Source organism: Cydia amplana, chromosome 27, assembly GCF_948474715.1.
Source record: "Cydia amplana chromosome 27, ilCydAmpl1.1, whole genome shotgun sequence".
NCBI classification, from domain to species: domain Eukaryota; kingdom Metazoa; phylum Arthropoda; class Insecta; order Lepidoptera; family Tortricidae; genus Cydia; species Cydia amplana.
Genome location: NC_086095.1, coordinates 4,800,851 through 4,824,584, shown reverse-complemented (window position 1 = coordinate 4,824,584; position 23,734 = coordinate 4,800,851). Strand labels below are relative to the sequence as shown.

At 44.2% G+C, this 23,734-nt stretch overlaps 1 protein-coding gene across 1 annotated transcript in view; it reads left to right on the top strand.

Annotated features, from left to right (window-relative positions):
• LOC134660418 (neurofibromin) overlaps positions 1–23,734 on the top strand; it is a 122,207-nt gene that overhangs the window by 67,297 nt on the left and 31,176 nt on the right. The window contains exons 45-53 of the mRNA XM_063516158.1: positions 2,637–2,740; positions 3,672–3,726; positions 5,929–6,011; positions 6,348–6,519; positions 12,056–12,197; positions 13,826–14,017; positions 16,823–16,902; positions 21,428–21,561; positions 22,738–22,878. Of these exons, the coding sequence (XP_063372228.1) occupies positions 2,637–2,740; positions 3,672–3,726; positions 5,929–6,011; positions 6,348–6,519; positions 12,056–12,197; positions 13,826–14,017; positions 16,823–16,902; positions 21,428–21,561; positions 22,738–22,878 (1,103 nt within the window). The remainder of the gene's footprint in view (positions 1–2,636; positions 2,741–3,671; positions 3,727–5,928; positions 6,012–6,347; positions 6,520–12,055; positions 12,198–13,825; positions 14,018–16,822; positions 16,903–21,427; positions 21,562–22,737; positions 22,879–23,734) is intronic.

Below are 23,734 nucleotides of genomic sequence, written 5' to 3'. Positions count from 1 at the left end.
TGCCGGTAACTCACTAACGTTGGGTCACTCACAATCAGTCACAGTCACTAACTGCTCGCTTCATTCTTGTCAAGTATGTTTTATGTAAGTAAATAAAAGGTAAATGACACAAATCCTGGAGAAGCTGATCACCCTCACCATCGAGGAGACGGAGATGTACCCCTCGGTGCAGGCCAAGATCTGGGGCTCCATCGGGCACGTGCCCGAGCTGATCGACATGGTGCTCGACAGCTTCATACAGCGGAGCGTCAACTCGGGTAACGCTTGTTATGATACCCTTATGCCACTCATTAACCCGGTCACTCACTAAATGTCGGTCACTCACAAACCGGCAGCCACTCGCTATATTTCGCTCGCTCACAAATGCCCGGCCACTCACTGCCGGTCACTCACATGTTACCGGTAACTCACTAACGTTGGGTCACTCACAATCAGTCACAGTCACTAACTTACCGCTCGCTTCATTCTTGTCAAGTATGTTTTATGTAAGTAAATAAAAGGTAAATGGCACAAATCCTGGAGAAGCTGATCACCCTCACCATCGAGGAGACGGAGATGTACCCCTCGGTGCAGGCCAAGATCTGGGGCTCCATCGGGCACGTGCCCGAGCTGATCGACATGGTGCTCGACAGCTTCATACAGCGGAGCGTCAACTCGGGTAACGCTTGTTATGATACCCTTATGCCACTCATTAACCCGGTCACTCACTAAATGTCGGTCACTCACAAACCGGCAGCCACTCGCTATATTTCGCTCGCTCACAAATGCCCGGCCACTCACTGCCGGTCACTCACATGTTACCGGTAACTCACTAACGTTGGGTCACTCACAATCAGTCACAGTCACTAACTTACCGCTCGCTTCATTGTTGTCAAGTATGTTTTATGTAAGTAAATAAAAGGTAAATGACACAAATCCTGGAGAAGCTGATCACCCTCACCATCGAGGAGACGGAGATGTACCCCTCGGTGCAGGCCAAGATCTGGGGCTCCATCGGGCACGTGCCCGAGCTGATCGACATGGTGCTCGACAGCTTCATACAGCGGAGCGTCAACTCGGGTAACGCTTGTTATGATACCCTTATGCCACTCATTAACCCGGTCACTCACTAAATGTCGGTCACTCACAAACCGGCAGCCACTCGCTATATTTCGCTCGCTCACAAATGCCCGGCCACTCACTGCCGGTAACTCACTAACGTTGGGTCACTCACAATCAGTCACAGTCACTAACTGCTCGCTTCATTCTTGTCAAGTATGTTTTATGTAAGTAAATAAAAGGTAAATGACACAAATCCTGGAGAAGCTGATCACCCTCACCATCGAGGAGACGGAGATGTACCCCTCGGTGCAGGCCAAGATCTGGGGCTCCATCGGGCACGTGCCCGAGCTGATCGACATGGTGCTCGACAGCTTCATACAGCGGAGCGTCAACTCGGGTAACGCTTGTTATGATACCCTTATGCCACTCATTAACCCGGTCACTCACTAAATGTCGGTCACTCACAAACCGGCAGCCACTCGCTATATTTCGCTCGCTCACAAATGCCCGGCCACTCACTGCCGGTAACTCACTAACGTTGGGTCACTCACAATCAGTCACAGTCACTAACTGCTCGCTTCATTCTTGTCAAGTATGTTTTATGTAAGTAAATAAAAGGTAAATGACACAAATCCTGGAGAAGCTGATCACCCTCACCATCGAGGAGACGGAGATGTACCCCTCGGTGCAGGCCAAGATCTGGGGCTCCATCGGGCACGTGCCCGAGCTGATCGACATGGTGCTCGACAGCTTCATACAGCGGAGCGTCAACTCGGGTAACGCTTGTTATGATACCCTTATGCCACTCATTAACCTGGTCACTCACTAAATGTCGGTCACTCACAAACTCGCGGTCACTCACAAACTGGCATCAACTCGCTATATTTCGGTCGGTCTCAAATGGCCGATCACTCACTACCGGTCATTCACTTATTGGCGGTAACTCGCCGACGGTGGGTCACTCATTGGCTACAGCTGATTTGATTGTCAATCACTCCCTGACTAACAGTCACAGTCACTAAAGACCTATGCCTGATTATGTTGTGGACCAGCCCAAAACCCAAAAGTGCCAAAAATAATAGCATAATAGGGTACATGACTAATTTTCATTTATGGTATCAATCGATCGGGTTTGATTTTAGGATCAAATGTCTATATGGGACCCATTGCATTAAAGTAACACAAAGTCAGAAATTGTAGTCAAAGGCCGACAGTCGCACTTCACTCGCGAAACGCCCTTAACAAAACGACAAGGGATCGTGACGTCAAGGTCTCTGGGAGCCCATCTTGTAGTATGGACAAAACAAGAAAATTGCGTTTTTGTCGGTGAAATATTGCGTTTATGTATATAGTTGCTATACAATATTTTTTTGGATGAAATGTAAGGGATCGAATGGTACCCTTACTTTTATCGTTTTTGGAAGTTAAAAAAAACTTAAATTTTGAAACTTTCAGGGCCTGGATTTTTGTAATTTTTAAATTTTTTATTTTAATATCCACATTATTGTGATAAATTGCTCGTTTGCTATCTATTTTACTAGATTTTGTTATAAAATTCAACATGTGTCATCATCCGTATTTGCTATCTTCCACAGGTCTCGGTTCACCAATGATTGAGATAATGGCCGACACTGCCGTCGCATTGGCATCCGCCAACGTGCAACTGGTCTCTAAGAAAGTCATCGGCAGAATGTGCAGGGTGAGTGACGTATATTTAGTATTCCTAACTGCCCGAGTGCGAGAGGATTACCCAATCTTTTACTTTACTTAAAATAAATTATTTCACACCGTGCACGAAATAAAGCACCAGATGATTATTAGAAAAACATAGATAGCAGTTATTTTTAAATACTAATTCTATTTAATAAATTGGATTGAAATATAAAAAGTAGGTGAGTTGACCGTGACGTCAGTACACACGTTTTCATATAAATTCCATATTAGAAAATCGTTTTGACAGTTCTAAAAAAGAAGCTGATTTGACTAGTAGGAAAGTAGCCAATTGTGTTGCTTTTGAATTTCGAACCTTATTTACAACTTTCAATAAAAGTTTAAAATAAAATTTATGATAGGTATGTACATACGAGCGGCGACTGAAAAGATCGCGGCCTTAGAAAAAAAATGAAAGAGAGTATTAAAGTAAATCTTAATTATTAATTGTTAGTAATGACGGCAATATTTAGACTGCCAAAGAGGCGGGAAAAAAGGTAGCATTTTTTTTTCCTTTTTTTTTCTAGCTTAGGCCGCGAATATTTCAGCCTCCCCTCGTATGTATGTATGTGTACAATATGTATACAGTCACACGAGTCGTCAAATCTAACAAGTTGTTAATCATCGTTTGTTCCAATCGATACATTTGAGATTATGTGTTAGAAAGATACATATTTCAATAGTGGTTCGCAAATTTTTATAAATGGGGGAGGGGGGAAACCTCATAGTGGATTATCTATAAGAGCGCTAATTACACTCAAAAACAACATAAACAAGTCACTTCGTACGAAGTCAAATAAAGTGACCTGTTTTTACAGCGTAGCTCATTTGGAAGTATTTTTCTTCAAGTATTTCCACGAGTACTGTTAAGTGTAGTTGTATAGAGGTATTTGCGAGTTTTAAACTAGTTTTTCCTGCAGGCCCTATCGAAACTGCCCAATAATGCCCTGGGCCCCGTTACCCCGGCCACTGTGAGTTGGTTTTATTTTTATTTTATTTGCTTATTTATTTTATTTCAATAAAATTATTAAAACAAACGAATGCCAAACTAAAATCAAGATTAATATAAATAAATGTGACGTCCCACGGCAAAAGGTACGTTATGGCGGTTGGTTCTTACGTTATTATTAGCGCCGCTCCAATATTATTGCGGCGCTATGCGACGTAAGCGCCAGCCGCCATAAGGTACCTTTTGCCGTCGGACGTCACAAATAAATATTAAAGGACATTTTTACACAAATTGACTAAGCCCCACGGTAAGCTCAAGAAGGCTTGTGTTGTGGGTACTCAGACAACGATATATATAATATACAAATACTTAAATACATAGAAAACAACCATGACTCAGGAACAAATATCTGTGCTCGTCACACAAATAAATGCCATTACCGGGATTCGAACCCAGGACCGCGGCTTCACAGGCAGGGTCACTACCCACTAGACTAAACCGGTCGTCAAAAACTTTTTTTTATCATAAACCGATAAGATCTTAAGACCTTCAACTACTCAATTTAAGAAAGGTCTAAGGTCAGTACACCCAATTCTTAAACATAGACGAACACATTGTAATGTATGATTTTTTATAAGATGTCACACCGAACCGCACGCACACGCCACTGTGTGACGTCTGTTATGATTATTTAAGCATTACAACACATATGAGCATGTCTACGCATACCTACTCGTTGGATCTCAACCTCTAAACTATTACAGTATTTAATTTTGACAAAGTTAAAGATTTATTTAAGCTAATAGGATAAAAACATTGTAGTCAAATGTTTTATTATAATTAAATTAATTCAAATATATAGGTAATACAAATAAATTGACGTAACTATTAAAATTTCGTCAACAAGAAGCAAAATTGGTACACACATCTTGCAAAACAAGTATAACCAAATCAATTCGTAATTCATTCTCCTAATTTGCTTTTTACTCTAGGCTTTTAATTTATTTTATGATTTGTCTTTTGTTTTATGGGGAACATTGGCAGTGACTATTAAAATGTCAAAGTGGTCAAAATTACAGATTATTTCCACACTTAGCAGCTTCTAACACTTAGATTAAATGACAAGTAACTTATTAAACCCGACCATATAGAAAAAAATACATAGATTGCTCACTCCATACATTAGTTTTGATGATATCAGTACTGCTACTTGACAATAGATGTAGTACCGATCGGAAAGTCTTATGTTGTTGAGCATAAGACTTTCCGGTCGGTGCTACATCTATTGTCAAGTAGCAGTACTGATAGTTCCGCTACTCGATGCTAGATGTAGACACTGAAATTAATAGTCTTTTTGGTATCAAAACTGATGTGTGGAGTGAGCACTTTTGTCTTACTATATTTCTCTATGACCCGACTTCAAAATTATATTGTCAGATACATTAACAAAAATTACATATTATTTAGATTTCGTAATTGGCTAAAAAATGATATTAACTAAACGTGCCATTCTATGGAACTTGCTAACTATGTATACCAAAGTCACTCTATTTACTAGTGACATATAGAAACATTTTCAGTATGGCGGCTTGTTTACATAGTTAGCAAGTTCTATTGAATGACACTTTATTTTATAGGGTAAACTACCCAACGATTGGCACTAAAAGTGCGAGTTATTTACACATATAGTGAAATGAAATATGCCAATCATTGGTGAGGTGCCGACAGTTGGTAGTTTGCTGTAGCCTTTGAAGTCGGTTAAAAAAACAAAGGGACATGATGATTCCTTTATAAAATAATTTTTAACCCAACATGTGACGTTTCAGCCAAATGATACCATATTTCATGAAGCAGAAGGATCCTTCACTGATGGAAAGCCACATATCATTCCTGATTTTATCTTTATGGCAGTAGATTCGACAACATGTACATTTTGTTTCGAAAACGTCATATATTTATAGGAAGTTTAAGTAAAAATTGAATATGTCACTTGCGACTTTAATTTTTGGACGAGAATTATAATTTGCAATGACTAAATTGCGAGAAACATGTGACACCACAATAAAATTGCAATATTATTCTATATAGTCTGTTAAGCCTAAAAAAGCGGCTAAAAAATGTAGGCGCGAAGGGTACGAAACTTTCTGCTGTTAAACTGTCAATAATAGTGCCAATAAAAATTGCCTTTTATCATGAATCATAAACATTCTGTGATATTTGACAGGTAGTGGACAAGACCTGTCATTCACCGACGCCCGTCCTAGAGATGCACATGATGTGGGGTGACATTGCGATATTGGCGAGATATTTGGTAAGTTAAATTATATACTATTATACAATGGAAATTCAATATTCTTATGATTGACACTTAACAGAGCAGAGCATCTCTCGACCTTATTGATATAGGCAAAAAATAAATAATAGTATGTACTAGGTACAGAAGATTCACTCTCTAACAAAACGTGTCTAGTACGACAGATATGACCGCTAGGTGGCGCAAGCGCGAGCAGGCGTCCGTTCCGTAGCGGAGCGCGGCAACTACTATGGCTAGACACCAAAATTGGTGTGGGCCGCATGTACTTTTAGTGACGCGACGAAATCGTGGAGTGAGCCACGCCTGGTTAAGGTAGATTGTTTTTTGTTCCAGCTGATGTTGTCGTTCAACAACTGCCTGGACGTGACGCGTCACCTGCCGTACCTGTTCCACACGGTCACGTTCCTGGTGTGCTCGGGCACGGTGTCCATGCGCGCCGCCACGCACGGGCTGGTCATCAACATCATACACTCGCTGTGTACCTGCAACAGCCCCAGTTTCTCTGGTTAGTGATGTTGTCGTTCAACAACTGCCTGGACGTGACGCGTCACCTGCCGTACCTGTTCCACACGGTCACGTTCCTGGTGTGCTCGGGCACGGTGTCCATGCGCGCCGCCACGCACGGGCTGGTCATCAACATCATACACTCGCTGTGTACCTGCAACAGCCCCAGTTTCTCTGGTTAGTGATGTTGTCGTTCAACAACTGCCTGGACGTGACGCGTCACCTGCCGTACCTGTTCCACACGGTCACGTTCCTGGTGTGCTCGGGCACGGTGTCCATGCGCGCCGCCACGCACGGGCTGGTCATCAACATCATACACTCGCTGTGTACCTGCAACAGCCCCAGTTTCTCTGGTTAGTGATGTTGTCGTTCAACAACTGCCTGGACGTGACGCGTCACCTGCCGTACCTGTTCCACACGGTCACGTTCCTGGTGTGCTCGGGCACGGTGTCCATGCGCGCCGCCACGCACGGGCTGGTCATCAACATCATACACTCGCTGTGTACCTGCAACAGCCCCAGTTTCTCTGGTTAGTGATGTTGTCGTTCAACAACTGCCTGGACGTGACGCGTCACCTGCCGTACCTGTTCCACACGGTCACGTTCCTGGTGTGCTCGGGCACGGTGTCCATGCGCGCCGCCACGCACGGGCTGGTCATCAACATCATACACTCGCTGTGTACCTGCAACAGCCCCAGTTTCTCTGGTTAGTGATGTTGTCGTTCAACAACTGCCTGGACGTGACGCGTCACCTGCCGTACCTGTTCCACACGGTCACGTTCCTGGTGTGCTCGGGCACGGTGTCCATGCGCGCCGCCACGCACGGGCTGGTCATCAACATCATACACTCGCTGTGTACCTGCAACAGCCCCAGTTTCTCTGGTTAGTGATGTTGTCGTTCAACAACTGCCTGGACGTGACGCGTCACCTGCCGTACCTGTTCCACACGGTCACGTTCCTGGTGTGCTCGGGCACGGTGTCCATGCGCGCCGCCACGCACGGGCTGGTCATCAACATCATACACTCGCTGTGTACCTGCAACAGCCCCAGTTTCTCTGGTTAGTGATGTTGTCGTTCAACAACTGCCTGGACGTGACGCGTCACCTGCCGTACCTGTTCCACACGGTCACGTTCCTGGTGTGCTCGGGCACGGTGTCCATGCGCGCCGCCACGCACGGGCTGGTCATCAACATCATACACTCGCTGTGTACCTGCAACAGCCCCAGTTTCTCTGGTTAGTGATGTTGTCGTTCAACAACTGCCTGGACGTGACGCGTCACCTGCCGTACCTGTTCCACACGGTCACGTTCCTGGTGTGCTCGGGCACGGTGTCCATGCGCGCCGCCACGCACGGGCTGGTCATCAACATCATACACTCGCTGTGTACCTGCAACAGCCCCAGTTTCTCTGGTTAGTGATGTTGTCGTTCAACAACTGCCTGGACGTGACGCGTCACCTGCCGTACCTGTTCCACACGGTCACGTTCCTGGTGTGCTCGGGCACGGTGTCCATGCGCGCCGCCACGCACGGGCTGGTCATCAACATCATACACTCGCTGTGTACCTGCAACAGCCCCAGTTTCTCTGGTTAGTGATGTTGTCGTTCAACAACTGCCTGGACGTGACGCGTCACCTGCCGTACCTGTTCCACACGGTCACGTTCCTGGTGTGCTCGGGCACGGTGTCCATGCGCGCCGCCACGCACGGGCTGGTCATCAACATCATACACTCGCTGTGTACCTGCAACAGCCCCAGTTTCTCTGGTTAGTGATGTTGTCGTTCAACAACTGCCTGGACGTGACGCGTCACCTGCCGTACCTGTTCCACACGGTCACGTTCCTGGTGTGCTCGGGCACGGTGTCCATGCGCGCCGCCACGCACGGGCTGGTCATCAACATCATACACTCGCTGTGTACCTGCAACAGCCCCAGTTTCTCTGGTTAGTGATGTTGTCGTTCAACAACTGCCTGGACGTGACGCGTCACCTGCCGTACCTGTTCCACACGGTCACGTTCCTGGTGTGCTCGGGCACGGTGTCCATGCGCGCCGCCACGCACGGGCTGGTCATCAACATCATACACTCGCTGTGTACCTGCAACAGCCCCAGTTTCTCTGGTTAGTGATGTTGTCGTTCAACAACTGCCTGGACGTGACGCGTCACCTGCCGTACCTGTTCCACACGGTCACGTTCCTGGTGTGCTCGGGCACGGTGTCCATGCGCGCCGCCACGCACGGGCTGGTCATCAACATCATACACTCGCTGTGTACCTGCAACAGCCCCAGTTTCTCTGGTTAGTGATGTTGTCGTTCAACAACTGCCTGGACGTGACGCGTCACCTGCCGTACCTGTTCCACACGGTCACGTTCCTGGTGTGCTCGGGCACGGTGTCCATGCGCGCCGCCACGCACGGGCTGGTCATCAACATCATACACTCGCTGTGTACCTGCAACAGCCCCAGTTTCTCTGGTTAGTGATGTTGTCGTTCAACAACTGCCTGGACGTGACGCGTCACCTGCCGTACCTGTTCCACACGGTCACGTTCCTGGTGTGCTCGGGCACGGTGTCCATGCGCGCCGCCACGCACGGGCTGGTCATCAACATCATACACTCGCTGTGTACCTGCAACAGCCCCAGTTTCTCTGGTTAGTGATGTTGTCGTTCAACAACTGCCTGGACGTGACGCGTCACCTGCCGTACCTGTTCCACACGGTCACGTTCCTGGTGTGCTCGGGCACGGTGTCCATGCGCGCCGCCACGCACGGGCTGGTCATCAACATCATACACTCGCTGTGTACCTGCAACAGCCCCAGTTTCTCTGGTTAGTGATGTTGTCGTTCAACAACTGCCTGGACGTGACGCGTCACCTGCCGTACCTGTTCCACACGGTCACGTTCCTGGTGTGCTCGGGCACGGTGTCCATGCGCGCCGCCACGCACGGGCTGGTCATCAACATCATACACTCGCTGTGTACCTGCAACAGCCCCAGTTTCTCTGGTTAGTGATGTTGTCGTTCAACAACTGCCTGGACGTGACGCGTCACCTGCCGTACCTGTTCCACACGGTCACGTTCCTGGTGTGCTCGGGCACGGTGTCCATGCGCGCCGCCACGCACGGGCTGGTCATCAACATCATACACTCGCTGTGTACCTGCAACAGCCCCAGTTTCTCTGGTTAGTGATGTTGTCGTTCAACAACTGCCTGGACGTGACGCGTCACCTGCCGTACCTGTTCCACACGGTCACGTTCCTGGTGTGCTCGGGCACGGTGTCCATGCGCGCCGCCACGCACGGGCTGGTCATCAACATCATACACTCGCTGTGTACCTGCAACAGCCCCAGTTTCTCTGGTTAGTGATGTTGTCGTTCAACAACTGCCTGGACGTGACGCGTCACCTGCCGTACCTGTTCCACACGGTCACGTTCCTGGTGTGCTCGGGCACGGTATCCATGCGCGCCGCCACGCACGGGCTGGTCATCAACATCATACACTCGCTGTGTACCTGCAACAGCCCCAGTTTCTCTGGTTAGTGATGTTGTCGTTCAACAACTGCCTGGACGTGACGCGTCACCTGCCGTACCTGTTCCACACGGTCACGTTCCTGGTGTGCTCGGGCACGGTGTCCATGCGCGCCGCCACGCACGGGCTGGTCATCAACATCATACACTCGCTGTGTACCTGCAACAGCCCCAGTTTCTCTGGTTAGTGATGTTGTCGTTCAACAACTGCCTGGACGTGACGCGTCACCTGCCGTACCTGTTCCACACGGTCACGTTCCTGGTGTGCTCGGGCACGGTGTCCATGCGCGCCGCCACGCACGGGCTGGTCATCAACATCATACACTCGCTGTGTACCTGCAACAGCCCCAGTTTCTCTGGTTAGTGATGTTGTCGTTCAACAACTGCCTGGACGTGACGCGTCACCTGCCGTACCTGTTCCACACGGTCACGTTCCTGGTGTGCTCGGGCACGGTGTCCATGCGCGCCGCCACGCACGGGCTGGTCATCAACATCATACACTCGCTGTGTACCTGCAACAGCCCCAGTTTCTCTGGTTAGTGATGTTGTCGTTCAACAACTGCCTGGACGTGACGCGTCACCTGCCGTACCTGTTCCACACGGTCACGTTCCTGGTGTGCTCGGGCACGGTGTCCATGCGCGCCGCCACGCACGGGCTGGTCATCAACATCATACACTCGCTGTGTACCTGCAACAGCCCCAGTTTCTCTGGTTAGTGATGTTGTCGTTCAACAACTGCCTGGACGTGACGCGTCACCTGCCGTACCTGTTCCACACGGTCACGTTCCTGGTGTGCTCGGGCACGGTGTCCATGCGCGCCGCCACGCACGGGCTGGTCATCAACATCATACACTCGCTGTGTACCTGCAACAGCCCCAGTTTCTCTGGTTAGTGATGTTGTCGTTCAACAACTGCCTGGACGTGACGCGTCACCTGCCGTACCTGTTCCACACGGTCACGTTCCTGGTGTGCTCGGGCACGGTGTCCATGCGCGCCGCCACGCACGGGCTGGTCATCAACATCATACACTCGCTGTGTACCTGCAACAGCCCCAGTTTCTCTGGTTAGTGATGTTGTCGTTCAACAACTGCCTGGACGTGACGCGTCACCTGCCGTACCTGTTCCACACGGTCACGTTCCTGGTGTGCTCGGGCACGGTGTCCATGCGCGCCGCCACGCACGGGCTGGTCATCAACATCATACACTCGCTGTGTACCTGCAACAGCCCCAGTTTCTCTGGTTAGTGATGTTGTCGTTCAACAACTGCCTGGACGTGACGCGTCTACTCGCGTTGTACCTGCAACAGCCCCAGTTTCTCTGGTAAGTGATTTTTAAAGGTAGCCGGGGAAAAGTAGCAAGATTTAAAATATTATTATGTATATTTTTTTACAATCGTATGTCTTGATGTCAGGCCACCCTAGTTTCATCTTCCTTGCGTTATCTACTAATCCCAAGAATTGGCGCAGGGACTAGTTTTTACGAAAGCGACTGCCATCTGACCTTCCAACCCAGAGGGAAAAACTAGGCCCTTATCGGGATTAGTCCGGTTTCCTCACGATGTTTTCCTTCGCCAAAAAGCGACTGGTAAATATCAAACGATATTTCGTACGTAAGTTCCGAAAAACTCATTGGTACGAGCCGGGGTTTGAACCCGCGACCTCCGGATTGAAAGTTGCACGCTCTTACCGCTAGACCACCAGCGCCGCGATACCCAATTTAATTAAACAAGAACGGAACACACGGCACAAACATAATCACCCACATATAGGTAAATTACTAAAATCACATCCCTTAGGGCCACTTGCACCATTCACTAACCCGGGGTTAACCGGTTAAACCTGGAGTTACCATGGTTACCAGTACAATTTGATACTGGGTTAGCGGTTTAACTGGTTAACCCCGGTTTAACCGGGATGGTGCAAGTGGCGCTTAGTCACCTTAGGCCCACTTGTACCATTCACTAACCCCGGGTGCCAATGCAAGTGGGCCTTAGTGGGTTAATAAAAAGTATTCTGGTTCTCAGAGGAAACCCAGCGAGTCCTGATGCTGTCCCTGGATGAGTTCGCCCTGCCCAAGTTCTACCAGATGTTTGGCATCTCCAAGGTCAAGTCGGCAGCGGTCACCGCCTTCCGGAGCCCGCACAACCGCCATCCTGACAAAGAGTGGTGAGTTTAACACACAGACAAGACATACTCCAGACTGAGCATAGTAGCGCTACCCCCTCTGCCACAAATATACGGTAGTTTTACTCCATCTTCGAGTCAAAGTGTCTTTGTGTGACGTCCGTGTCTTTGAACGGACCAATCACGGCACGGGACTCGCTCACCTCGTCCCCCGCACCCCAGTATTTTTGGCGGCATCGGTTTCATGAAATAATTGCACTAAACTCCGTCTAGAGGATTCCTAGTCTATGGTTTAACTTTAACACATTCATAGCCAAACAAGACAGCCGCGACAGGCCGCAAAAATTTCGTCATATAAAGCTGTAGTACCAGGATCCCGACTATCGGGTCGTCCGGCCTGGGAACGAAATCATACAATACCCGATAGCCGGGTTTTCGCCACTGATTGTGTTAAGGGTCGGTTGCACCATCCGCACTTGACAGACTGATCAACGTCATCCGGCGCGTCGCGGCGGTTTACTATGAAGCTTTCCCTACAATAAAAAATTAGCGAACTCTTTAACGATGACTAACAGTTTGGTGCAACTGACCCTTAGAGTAGAAAATATTAAAGCTACATTTCAATTCATTATACGAAATTTTATCTTATTTATATAAAACCTAGAAAGAAAAACTAAATGAACAAAAGGCGAACTTAATGCCACGAGGCAATTGATGATGAATTGTTGAATTTATTGATGGGGAATTTGCGCCTCGTGAACAATTTTGGCCATATCTTCTTATTTACAGAATATACAGTCAGACATATCGGGGCGGCCAAGTTCACAATATCTGAACGCGCACTCTAACGCATTTAGAGGCTTGTTCCGATATTCGCCTACGGCTCATAAAAGACATCTCGGGACTCGTAAATAATAACCAGAGCTCGGATTTTTCACGGAAAAACAAAACACTAGCGTAATCTAGCCAGTGCTTGAAATATTATTTTATCGATATCGAGTATTACTAGAGTATATGACAGGTATTGCCTCAATACATTTTTAGGGTTCCGTAGTCAACTAGGAACCCTTATAGTTTCGCCATGCCATGCCACTTTTACCAGTGATACGCAAATTTGAAACTGCTCGAACGAAATCCTGATTACGAAATTTTAAGAGACATATCTGAAAATATTACCCGAACTGAAAATGAATTCTATAAATTTGCTCCCTTGACGTCAAGTGAAATTGAATATACATTTAGTGTAGGTACATAAATGGCTTTATAGTGATAAACGAAACTGTTTACTCCCAGAGAATGTTGAAAAGCTAATGATTATCTACTCCTATCACTATTACACAAATAAAATGCCATGTGCTGCTGTGTGTACTGACGTAGATTTTGAAGAAGAAATTGCGTCTGTTTCTAATATATAACTTCATACAAATGTTTTTATTACATATTTATTTTATTTGGTGACGTATTTTCTTCTAGTACTGAATTATCGATATCGATAAAATAATGTTTCTATCACTGGCTAGATTCCGATAGTGTTTTGTTTTGCCGTGAAAAATCCGAGCTCTGATAATAACACACTTTTCACACTTGCATTGGCATGTACTATTAAAAACGGGGTCAAGCTTTTCCTTTGGTTGTATTTCTTTTTTTCAATAAAACTAACTTTTTTGCAGGTACTCTGAGCACTCGTACACGGCCTGTACCGAGTCCGGCACGTCGTCCGGCAGCGGAGCCCCGGCCGCGCCGCCGCACTCGGACCGCGAGCGGCTGCCCCTGCAGTCGCTCGAGACCATCACCGACGCCCTGCTCGAGATCATGGAGGCCTGCATGAGGGACATACCGCGCTGCGACTGGCTGACCACGTGGTACGGGTTTTCTGATAAGATTTACTCAATTCATCATCTTCCCGTTGTCCCGGCATTTTGCCACGGCTCATGGGAGCCTGGGGTCCGCTTGGCAACTAATCCCAGCAATTGGCGTGAGCACTTTTTACGAAAGCGACTGCCATCTGACCTTCCAACCCGGAGGGTAAACTAGGCCCGTATTGGGATTAGTCCGGTTTCCTCACGATGTTTTCCTTCACCGAAAAGCGACTGGTAAATATCAAATGATATTTCGTACATAAGTTCCGGAAAACTCATTGGTACGAGCCGGGGTTCGAACCCGCGACCTCCGGATTGCAAGTCGCACGCTCTTACCGCTAGGCCACCAGCGCTTTTTAAGATAAGATTTACTCAATTAAGAACACAATTAGGTAAAAAAATGTTTACATATGAAGGTGCACAGCTTTATAATAAATTACCGTCTGATCTGAGAGGGGCAGGCTCATTCAATGAGTTTAAAGCTAAATTATCGCAGTACATTTTAAACCACTACCCACCTTAAAAAAAATAGTTGCGTGAGCGTGTACCTCTCGAGCGACTTTGTATGCTACCGTAGATATAATTACTTTTACTTTATAACTATGTTCTCGTGTAAGTGACTTGTATGTCTTTTATGAGAATAAATATCTTTAAACCTAACCTATTTACTCACAGACAAGACATTCTCTAGACTGAGCATAGTAACGCTACCCCCTCTGCCACTTATACGGTAGTTTTACCCCATCTTCGAGTCAATCCCGTGCCGTGATTGGTCCGTGTCTTTGAACGGACCAATCACGGCACGGGACTCGCTCACCTCGTCCCCCGCACCCCAGTATTTTTGGCAGCATCGGTTTCATGAAGTAATTGCTCTAAACTCCGTCTAGAGGATTCCTAGTCTATGGGTTTACTGAATATCTAGTTAGATGGCGCTGCGATTTCTACATCGCGCTAACGAAATATTTATTGGGTTTGTATATAAGGGCTCATTTAGACGGCGCGCGAACTCTCATGCGATTTAGTTAGATTGCGGACCATTGAGGTTACATCAATTCAGCCGACCGATCAAATGACGCAATGTAATGAAACTCGCATGCGAATTCTCGCACCGTCTAAATGAGCCCTAAGGGATAAAAATTGCTCTTGATATATTGGCTTTATTGTGATTGTGACAAACATATTTGCAAACCAACGTTCCAAAATAGTAGTTTAATGTGACTGCTACATAATGAATGGCACTAAAACTCGAGTGTGGGTTTATGAAACTCACTTCGTTCGTTTTATAATAGAATCACACTCGAGTTTTAATGCCTAATTATGTACAGTTACACTGCTTTATCTACATACATATTACAAACATTCTAGGATACATTCACTAACCTCATATTATAGCTGGTGTTCGACGGGCGTAAAATTCACGACGACGCTTGGTTTAAGACACTCGCAAGTAAGCGAGCCAAGCGTCATCAGCCCGACACTTGTTCGCCACGGGTACAGTCACCTGCAATAATATGTTACTCTTCGAAGGCCGCAAAAATATCTGACACGATCTTATTTGTAGAGCGATAAGAGCGTGTCACATATTTTTGCAGGTGACTGTACATTACACCTGCCAGGCCTGTGGTCGTGTTTGCCGCTCCCGTATTGGCTTACATAGCCACGAAAAACGTTGTCGCCCTACCTGACACCGTTTCAATAGTCTGTAATAAACTTTAAGGCCAATGATGTTGATATTACAGCCGACATTGAGGCACTTTGTTCTCTGACGGAACTCGCGAATATGAGATGACGTCTCCGAAATATCTTTGTAAAAGATAAAGATAAAAGATAAAAGATAGTTTATTCAAGTAGGCATAATTACAATGCGCTTATGAACGTCAAATAAAGCTAGGTAGACCGGCTCCAACCCTACACCTCTGCCCCGAGAAGATTTAAATCCCCCCTCAATTGGAGGAGGGTATCCCATTATGGGACCGGCAACAAACTCGGCGGGACACATCTTTTCAAAAATAATTACATCTTATAATTAACATGCATTACGAGAAAATAAGGAAAAAAAAATACAATTTAAATCACTATAGAATTCATGCAATTATACACATAAGATGTAATAGAAATTTGATTTAGAAAATATACATATGTACATGGAATCATACAAATTCGTAGCTCTTTCAGAAACACACATTTTACACGAAACTTTTGCTATAGTTACTTTATAGACAACAAAACAAAACATTTTTTTACTTACAAACTAAATAAAAGATAAACTGTACGTCAAATGGCGGCAAATGAATATATATTTACACATAGAGTCTGTGCGGAAAGAGAAGAGTCGTGGAATGTATGGGGCCCAATACATTACACGACTCTTTCTCTTTCCGCACAGACTCTACCTTATTGTCAGTGTCTTAGAATCGTGTAAAATATTCATCCTCCCTCGCGTTGTCCCGGCATTTTGCCACGGCTCATGGGAGCCTGGGGTCCGCTTGGCAACTAATCCTAGTAATTGACGTGGGCACTAGTTTTTACGAAAGCGACTGCCATCTGACCTTCCAACCCAGAGGGTAAACTAGGCCCGTATTGGGATTAGTCCGGTTTCCTCACGATGTTTTCCTTCACCGAAAAGCGACTGGTAAATATCAAATGATATTTCGTACATAAGTTCCGAAAAACTCATTGGTACGAGCCGGGGTTCGAACCCGCGACCTCCGGATTGCAAGTCGCACGCTCTTACCGCTAGGCCACCAGCGCTTCGCGTGTAAAATATTATGATTATTTATTTATTTACTATGTAATCATTGTTAACAGGACTTCCCTGGCCAAAAGCTTCGCCTTCTGTTTTAACCCGGCACTGCAGCCGCGCGCTCTAATCGTATTCGGTTGTATTAGTAAGTAACTACACCCAATGACGTTTCCTAGTACACCAAATTCGCATGACAAGCTTTTATTAAGAGGCAACAGGAGTGGTCATTTCTCCATACAAACGTACTCGACTGTTTCCTCCGTGGGTTTTGAAGCTGGAGCAATGATTTTTTCAACACAGATTAATATTGTCAATATCTGTGTCGGACCGTTTTGCTTTTTTTGATATTTTTCTTTTTTAAGGCGCTAGAGCCCTTCAAAAATGGCCAAAATGGCCTAATTGACCATGCCGCAATGAGAGGCGTGGTATTCAAAACTGATATCAATTAGCCAAAAAAGCAAAACGGTTCGACACAGATAATTTCATAATCATTTAGATTTCCAAATTTGGTTACGATTGGTTAAGTTTTGGAGGTAGTGAGGGTGTTAAGTGAAATGACCTTTTTTTGCTTGATTAAAGCATGAAACTTGGCACAGTTGTTCCTTATATCAAAATAAGCCGATTAAGATCGGTAGCCCGAGGGACCCACCGCTTAAGCCCGAGAGGGGGGGGGGGTCAAGTAGCGCCCCGCCCGGCTTCATTCTAAAAATTCTAACAGGCCCCGTTTAGCTAATAGGTCATATTTGGTATCAATTTCGGATAAATAAATAACGTAGAATTCATTTCTGGTATAAAAAATTGCAATTTGTTGAAAAAAATAATAAAAAAACACAAAAAATCTAATTTTTCAAGTGTAATTTTTGTTTTTTATTTATTGTCAAAATTAAACTGCTTGGTTTTTCTACATACAAAAAATATGACAATAAAGCCTATTTAATGCAGATTTTAAAAACATAACTTTTACTAACCTTTATTAAAAGGAAATTGCATAAAAAAAACTTATATCGTCTCGCGCCGGTGAATATCTTTTTACCGACGTCGGCATCGATATAGACAACATCCGAAGTGCACACTCTGGAGACCGATTAAATGTATTGTTTATTGTTGTAGATTCTATTATAAAGATAGAAAAGCGTACAATTTTTTTTAATGTGTCGTTCAGTGAAAAAGGGACCTTAAAAAAATTATCACAGCCAGCCTCGTGTTTGTATAGAAGCATACTCGTATTTAGTTAGTGCCAACCACTCCATGGACTCCATGGTCCCTGTTCTCAATTAATAAGAAGTAAACTGTAAGTATTCTTTAATATACTTGCTTATTACATTATACCACACTTTAATTTTGCGTCTTGTGTATTAATACAGTTCCTTCCCCCGACACATGAATGGGTACATTTCGTCATTCACGTATATATGTCAGTTTCAACCATATTCTGGCCACAGCAGGGTTGTCAGAACAGTTTGGAAACAGTCGTCTGCTCCTTGCTTTCATTCCCAAGAAGATGGACTGAGCAAGTTTAAAGAGGAACTAAAGTCTGACCCCAAACATATAATCCTATCCTGATAAGGCTGCTTCTATTTCAGTAGTCGATTCATGTAAATAATTATTTCGGGCATTTTTTCATTATTTAGCAACGGCTTTATCTGTAAGTATCACTTTACTTTGCTTACAAGGTTATTTCACCTATCAACATATAAAGGTATAATAAAGTTTTGGCGAATGCTATTTATTTACTGCTATTGCTCCATCCTGTAGGAGCTTGAATCCTTGTATCGGCCAGGCTAAAAAGGGTCCATGCTTAGATCTCACTTTTATACACCTTATATTAAATGGGGAACCCGGGTTCAAATTCTAGAAGGCATTTATTTGTCTGTTTATCGTGAATACTTGTTCCTGAATTACCTATGGATGTTTTGAGTGTATGTATCAAATATATATGATATATATCATGTAGTACCCACATCACAAGTCTTATTGAGCTTACAGTATTACAAGGTCGATCGAGAGAATGCTTGGAATACGAGTACGACTCCTGGTTTTTCAGGGCCCGATAGAAATAAATTAGAGTTTAATTTACCATGACGGTAAGCTTCACTTATAACCACTGATCTTTTAGTGAAACTCATTTCTTTACCACTAGGTAAATCATTTTGAGACACTGTGTTGACAAAACTTCGAAGAGTTAAAAGTCCTTATTTATGCCATCGCGAAATTGTGTAGAGAAACATGTCACAAGTAATGTTCCTCGTGAGATTCCGAATATTCCAAGAACCATGAAAAGTCCGATTCATTTAATATGATGGCCCTAGTTGCAGATGCTGTAAAACAGTCATTGCAAGGTATTGATACGCACAGTAGACACGAACGTAGTCATAGCAGCTAGACTAGATTCATGCGTACGAATATTTCCCCAACTACAGGAATTGTGGGCTCACGTTGACACAGTGGAAAACACAATTATATCACATGACACACCATTGCATCCAGGTCAGGGAATTATATTTTAAGCTAATAAAATTATCTATTCTATAAGCTAAGTAAACTATCTTTTATTTACCCTAAAAGAGCGGAAGTCTTACCCCTGTTTCGAGCATTCAGTGGAAAGGGGAGAAAAAGTGAATTCGAAGCATGGAATCTGTTCAGAGTTCAACCAAACCACTACAAGGATTCAAGCTCTTACAAGATGGAGCAATAGCAGTGGCTAAAAGCATTCCCCTAAAATACTAAAATGTTATTATATGATCGGTAATAAGTGCAATATTGAAGAAGGCAAGTTATACCGGGATATTGAAATGAAGAGTTGTATAATGTTATACCTGTTCTATGAGATTAAGTCACTGCTAAATTATTTTATTATTAAATTCCATAATGTATACCTACTTCTAACAAAAGGGAGCCATATAAATGCCCTATTACGCGCAGTGTACCAAGGGTTTGATGTTTAGGTTCAGACGTTAGTTCGTCGTCAAACTTGCTCAGTCCGTCAGACTTCTTGGGAATGGAAGCAAGAAGCAGACGACGGGTTCCACACTGGTCTGACACCTGCTTTGGTCAGAATATGGTTGAAACTGACCAGAAGTAAATGCAAACCGGAATAAAAAACGCGATGCAACTACATGAATGATGAAATGTACGCATTTATGTGTCTGGGGAAGGAACTCTATTACGACACAAGACGCAAAATTAAAGTGTGGTAGGGTAATTCGCCAGTAACTGGCCACTTTTAGTAACTGGCCACCCAAAACCAAAAATTCATTTTAGGCTAGCCAGTGGCCAGTTATTGAAAGCTGGCCAGTTTTTGGAACCTTATACTAAAATGAATTCTGTTTATAGGTGAATAGAATTCATTTTTAGTTTAGAGCGGCTAGTTATTAAAGCGGCCAGTTACTGGCAAATTATTCTATAATGTAATAAGTAAGTAGATTAAATAATACTTACAGTTTACTTCTTATTCATTGAGAACAGGGACCATGGAGTCCATGGAGTGGTTGAAATTAACTATGCTTCTATACAAAAGAGAGGCTCTATGATAAATATTTCCAAGGTCCCTTTTTTCACTGAACGACACATTTTTTTTCTAATAAAATATTATGTACGGCTTTCTATCTTTAATATATGATCTACAATAATAAACAACACATTTAGTCGGTCTCCAGAGTGTGTACTTCGGATGTTGTCTATATCGATGCCTATGTCGGTAACAAGATATTCACCGGCGCGGGACGATATATGTTTTTTTAATGCAATTTCTTTTTCATAAAGGTAAGTAAAAGTTATGTTTTTAAAATCTACATTAAATAGTCTTTATCGTCATATTTTTTGTATGTAGAAAAACCAAGCAGTTTAATTTTGACAATAAATAAAAAACAAAAATTACACTTGATAAATTAGATTTTTTGTGTATTTTTTATTATTTTTTTCAACAAATTGCAATTTTTTATACCAGAAATGAATTCTACGTTATTGATTTATCTGAAATTGATACCAAATATGACCTATTAGCTAAACGGGGCCTGTTAGAATTTTTAGAATGAAGCCGGGCGGGGCGCTACTTGACCCCCCCCCCCTCTCGGGCTTAAGCGGTGGGTCCCTCGGGCTACCGATCTTAATCGGCTTATTTTGATATAAGGAACAACTGTGCCAAGTTTCATGCTTTAATCAAGCAAAAAAAGGTTCGACCTTTTTTTGTTACTTAAAACCTTAACTAAGGAGGAAACAGTCGAGTACGAAACCTAGATTCTTGAGATTTTTACGCAGGATTTTTCGCCTTGTCCTTATCGCACTAGTTTTAGGAGCCGCTTCCGTTAGCGAGACGGAGATTTACCTAAAATATTTAAATCTCAGCTCCTGTTTCGTCTTAAACTTGCTATGTACATCCACCGGCAGAAGTTGCTAGCTTTTACGAAAGCGATTGCCATCTGACCTTCCAACCCAGAGGATAAACTAGGCCTCATTGGGATTAATCCGGTTTCCTCACGATGTTTTCCTTCACCGAAAAGCGACTGGTAAATATCAAATGATATTTCGTACATAAGTTCCGAACAACTCATTGGTACGAGCCGGGGTTCGAACCCGTGACCTCCGGATTGCAAGTCGCACGCTCTTACCGCTAGGCCACCAGCGTGAAATAAACATTTTGATTGATTGATAGAACAAAAAACTTATTTCAGGTAAAAATGTAACCGACGACGATATGAAACAGCTGCTGCGTATATTAGTAAAGGCGCTCGAGTCGTTCAACGACTTGGCTTTATTAGAAGCTCTTATTATGTGCCTGACGAGGTTGCAACCACTTCTCTACCCGGTAAGTACACTCTAAAGCAGGGATGTTGCGAACATCCGCATCCGCAACCGCGGAACTTCCGCATTATTTTCAACATCCGCATCTGCATCCGCATCCGCATAAAATCGATGCGGAGCTTATGCGGATGCGGATGTCAAACAAATCGGTACAGGAACGTCTTAGCGGCGGCGTAAGTGCTAGGTAATTTCGTCATTACCTATAACGAAATCGTCTAGATCCAGAAAAGTCGGCCAAGTTACCGTTTATTAAAATATAATGCACCTATATTCTTGCTCAATAAATACTAAACGTTTCGTTTTTTTTAAATGATACTAAAAATGTAATATTTGACATTTTCTAAGTACCTAATCTTGACATCCGTATCCGCGGATGTGAGCCTTTAAATATCCGCATCCGCGTCCGCGGATGTCAAAAAATCTGCATCCGCAACATCCCTACTCTAAAGCTATGTAAACGGGTACTTTAACACATTCATTGCCACCCAGCCAAACAAGACATCCGCGCCAGGCCACAAAAATTTCGTCATATAAAGCTGTAGTACCACGATCCCGACTATCGGGTCGTCCGGCCTGGGAACGAAATCATAAAATACCCGATAGTCGGGTTTTCGGCACTGAATGTGTTAATAAGGAAACAAAATAAAGTATTTCATGGAAATATATTTGTTTGTGTTATTTCAAGTAGAAACACTACTATTAAAATTATAAACTGAAATAGATGTCATACGAAAGAGAAAGTGACCATGGCCCCCAGTGCCCACGGCTAGAATCGAACCAGCGTCCCCTGCATTCACGGCAGATGCCTAGACTACTCGGCCACCCGGGCCATGGTTTTTTTTCTAGTATACCTATGCGAAGGGGTCGTTTTCTATGGAAATTACATTGAATCATTAGATACTTTTTTAAATTTGTTGATTGAGGTTCCTATCGATCAGTTTTTATGACCCGAGTGACAAAGTCGCATTTTTTAAACGACTTAGAAAGAGTAGATTTTTTTTATCCAAAATTGTAGTAATTGAAAACGTTTTGGAACACTGGAAAGCATTATAATCGATAATATTTTGGTATGTTTCTTTTATTTTCTTTTCTTTCTTTCATTCCCCCACGAGCTGTGGCGAAAAAGCCATCCCTTTATCCCTACAATCAAGGAAGATGATGATGATATATTTGTTCTTAGGAATCCCCGATCCACACGGCCCTATTCTGGGTGGGTCTATCGGTGTTGCAGCTAGATGACCCTACCCTGTACGCGGCTGGGCTGTCTCTCCTGGAACAGAACCTGCATACCCTCGACTCGCAGGGGCAGTTTGAACATAAGGTTATTACACTATTTCGTAATATGGGGCATTATCTATGAAAAGGGACCTTATTGTCGATGGCGCTTACGCCGCACAGCGTCGCGCGGCATTGTGTTTATGTCGGAGCATCGTAAATAATGGCGTAAGCGCCATCGACAATAAGGTCCCTTTTCATAGATAACGTCACATATGTCGAATCGCAAATCCACCATTTTATTTTCACAACAATTAACTGTGAAAAACACACACGCCAGCTTTGTATTAACTTGCAATGAATGCAATGTATCTATGTAACTATGTTTGTACGGGTCAAATCCTGCAAGTTAAATTTTACCCACTTCCCGACTTCTAATGAAGCTGAAAATTTGCATACATATGTAGGTTGGGTCATAATGCAATATTATGGTACCATCGAGCTGCTCTGATGAGACAGGAGGTGGCCATAGGAACCCTGTGATTAAACATCGCAACATAATTGTGTTTGGGGTTTTTAGAATTGTCTCAATGAGTATTAGTTGCCTGTGGAAAGAAAACTGTACGTCAGCGATAAAAGCTTGTACCAAATTTGAAATTTAGGCCAAAAACTTATTTGTAAGAAATTTTCAGCTTATTCTTCAACATTGTTTTTATTTGTAATCTAAGAAGATCTTGACTGAGATTTTATTTAGGGTGATTACCGTTTCTGGGGCATTCCACGAGAATGTCGCTTACGTAACGCTTTCGCCTTGTATGGCAGCTACCTTAATCAAATCCCTAAAGTTCTAGAATATACTGCCAATTTCTTAGCCAAGTCGTGAAATATTAACAGACCCAATATATGTATATATAAGTGATAAGTAGCTATTTATCACGCATCAATATTATTACGTGATCTTG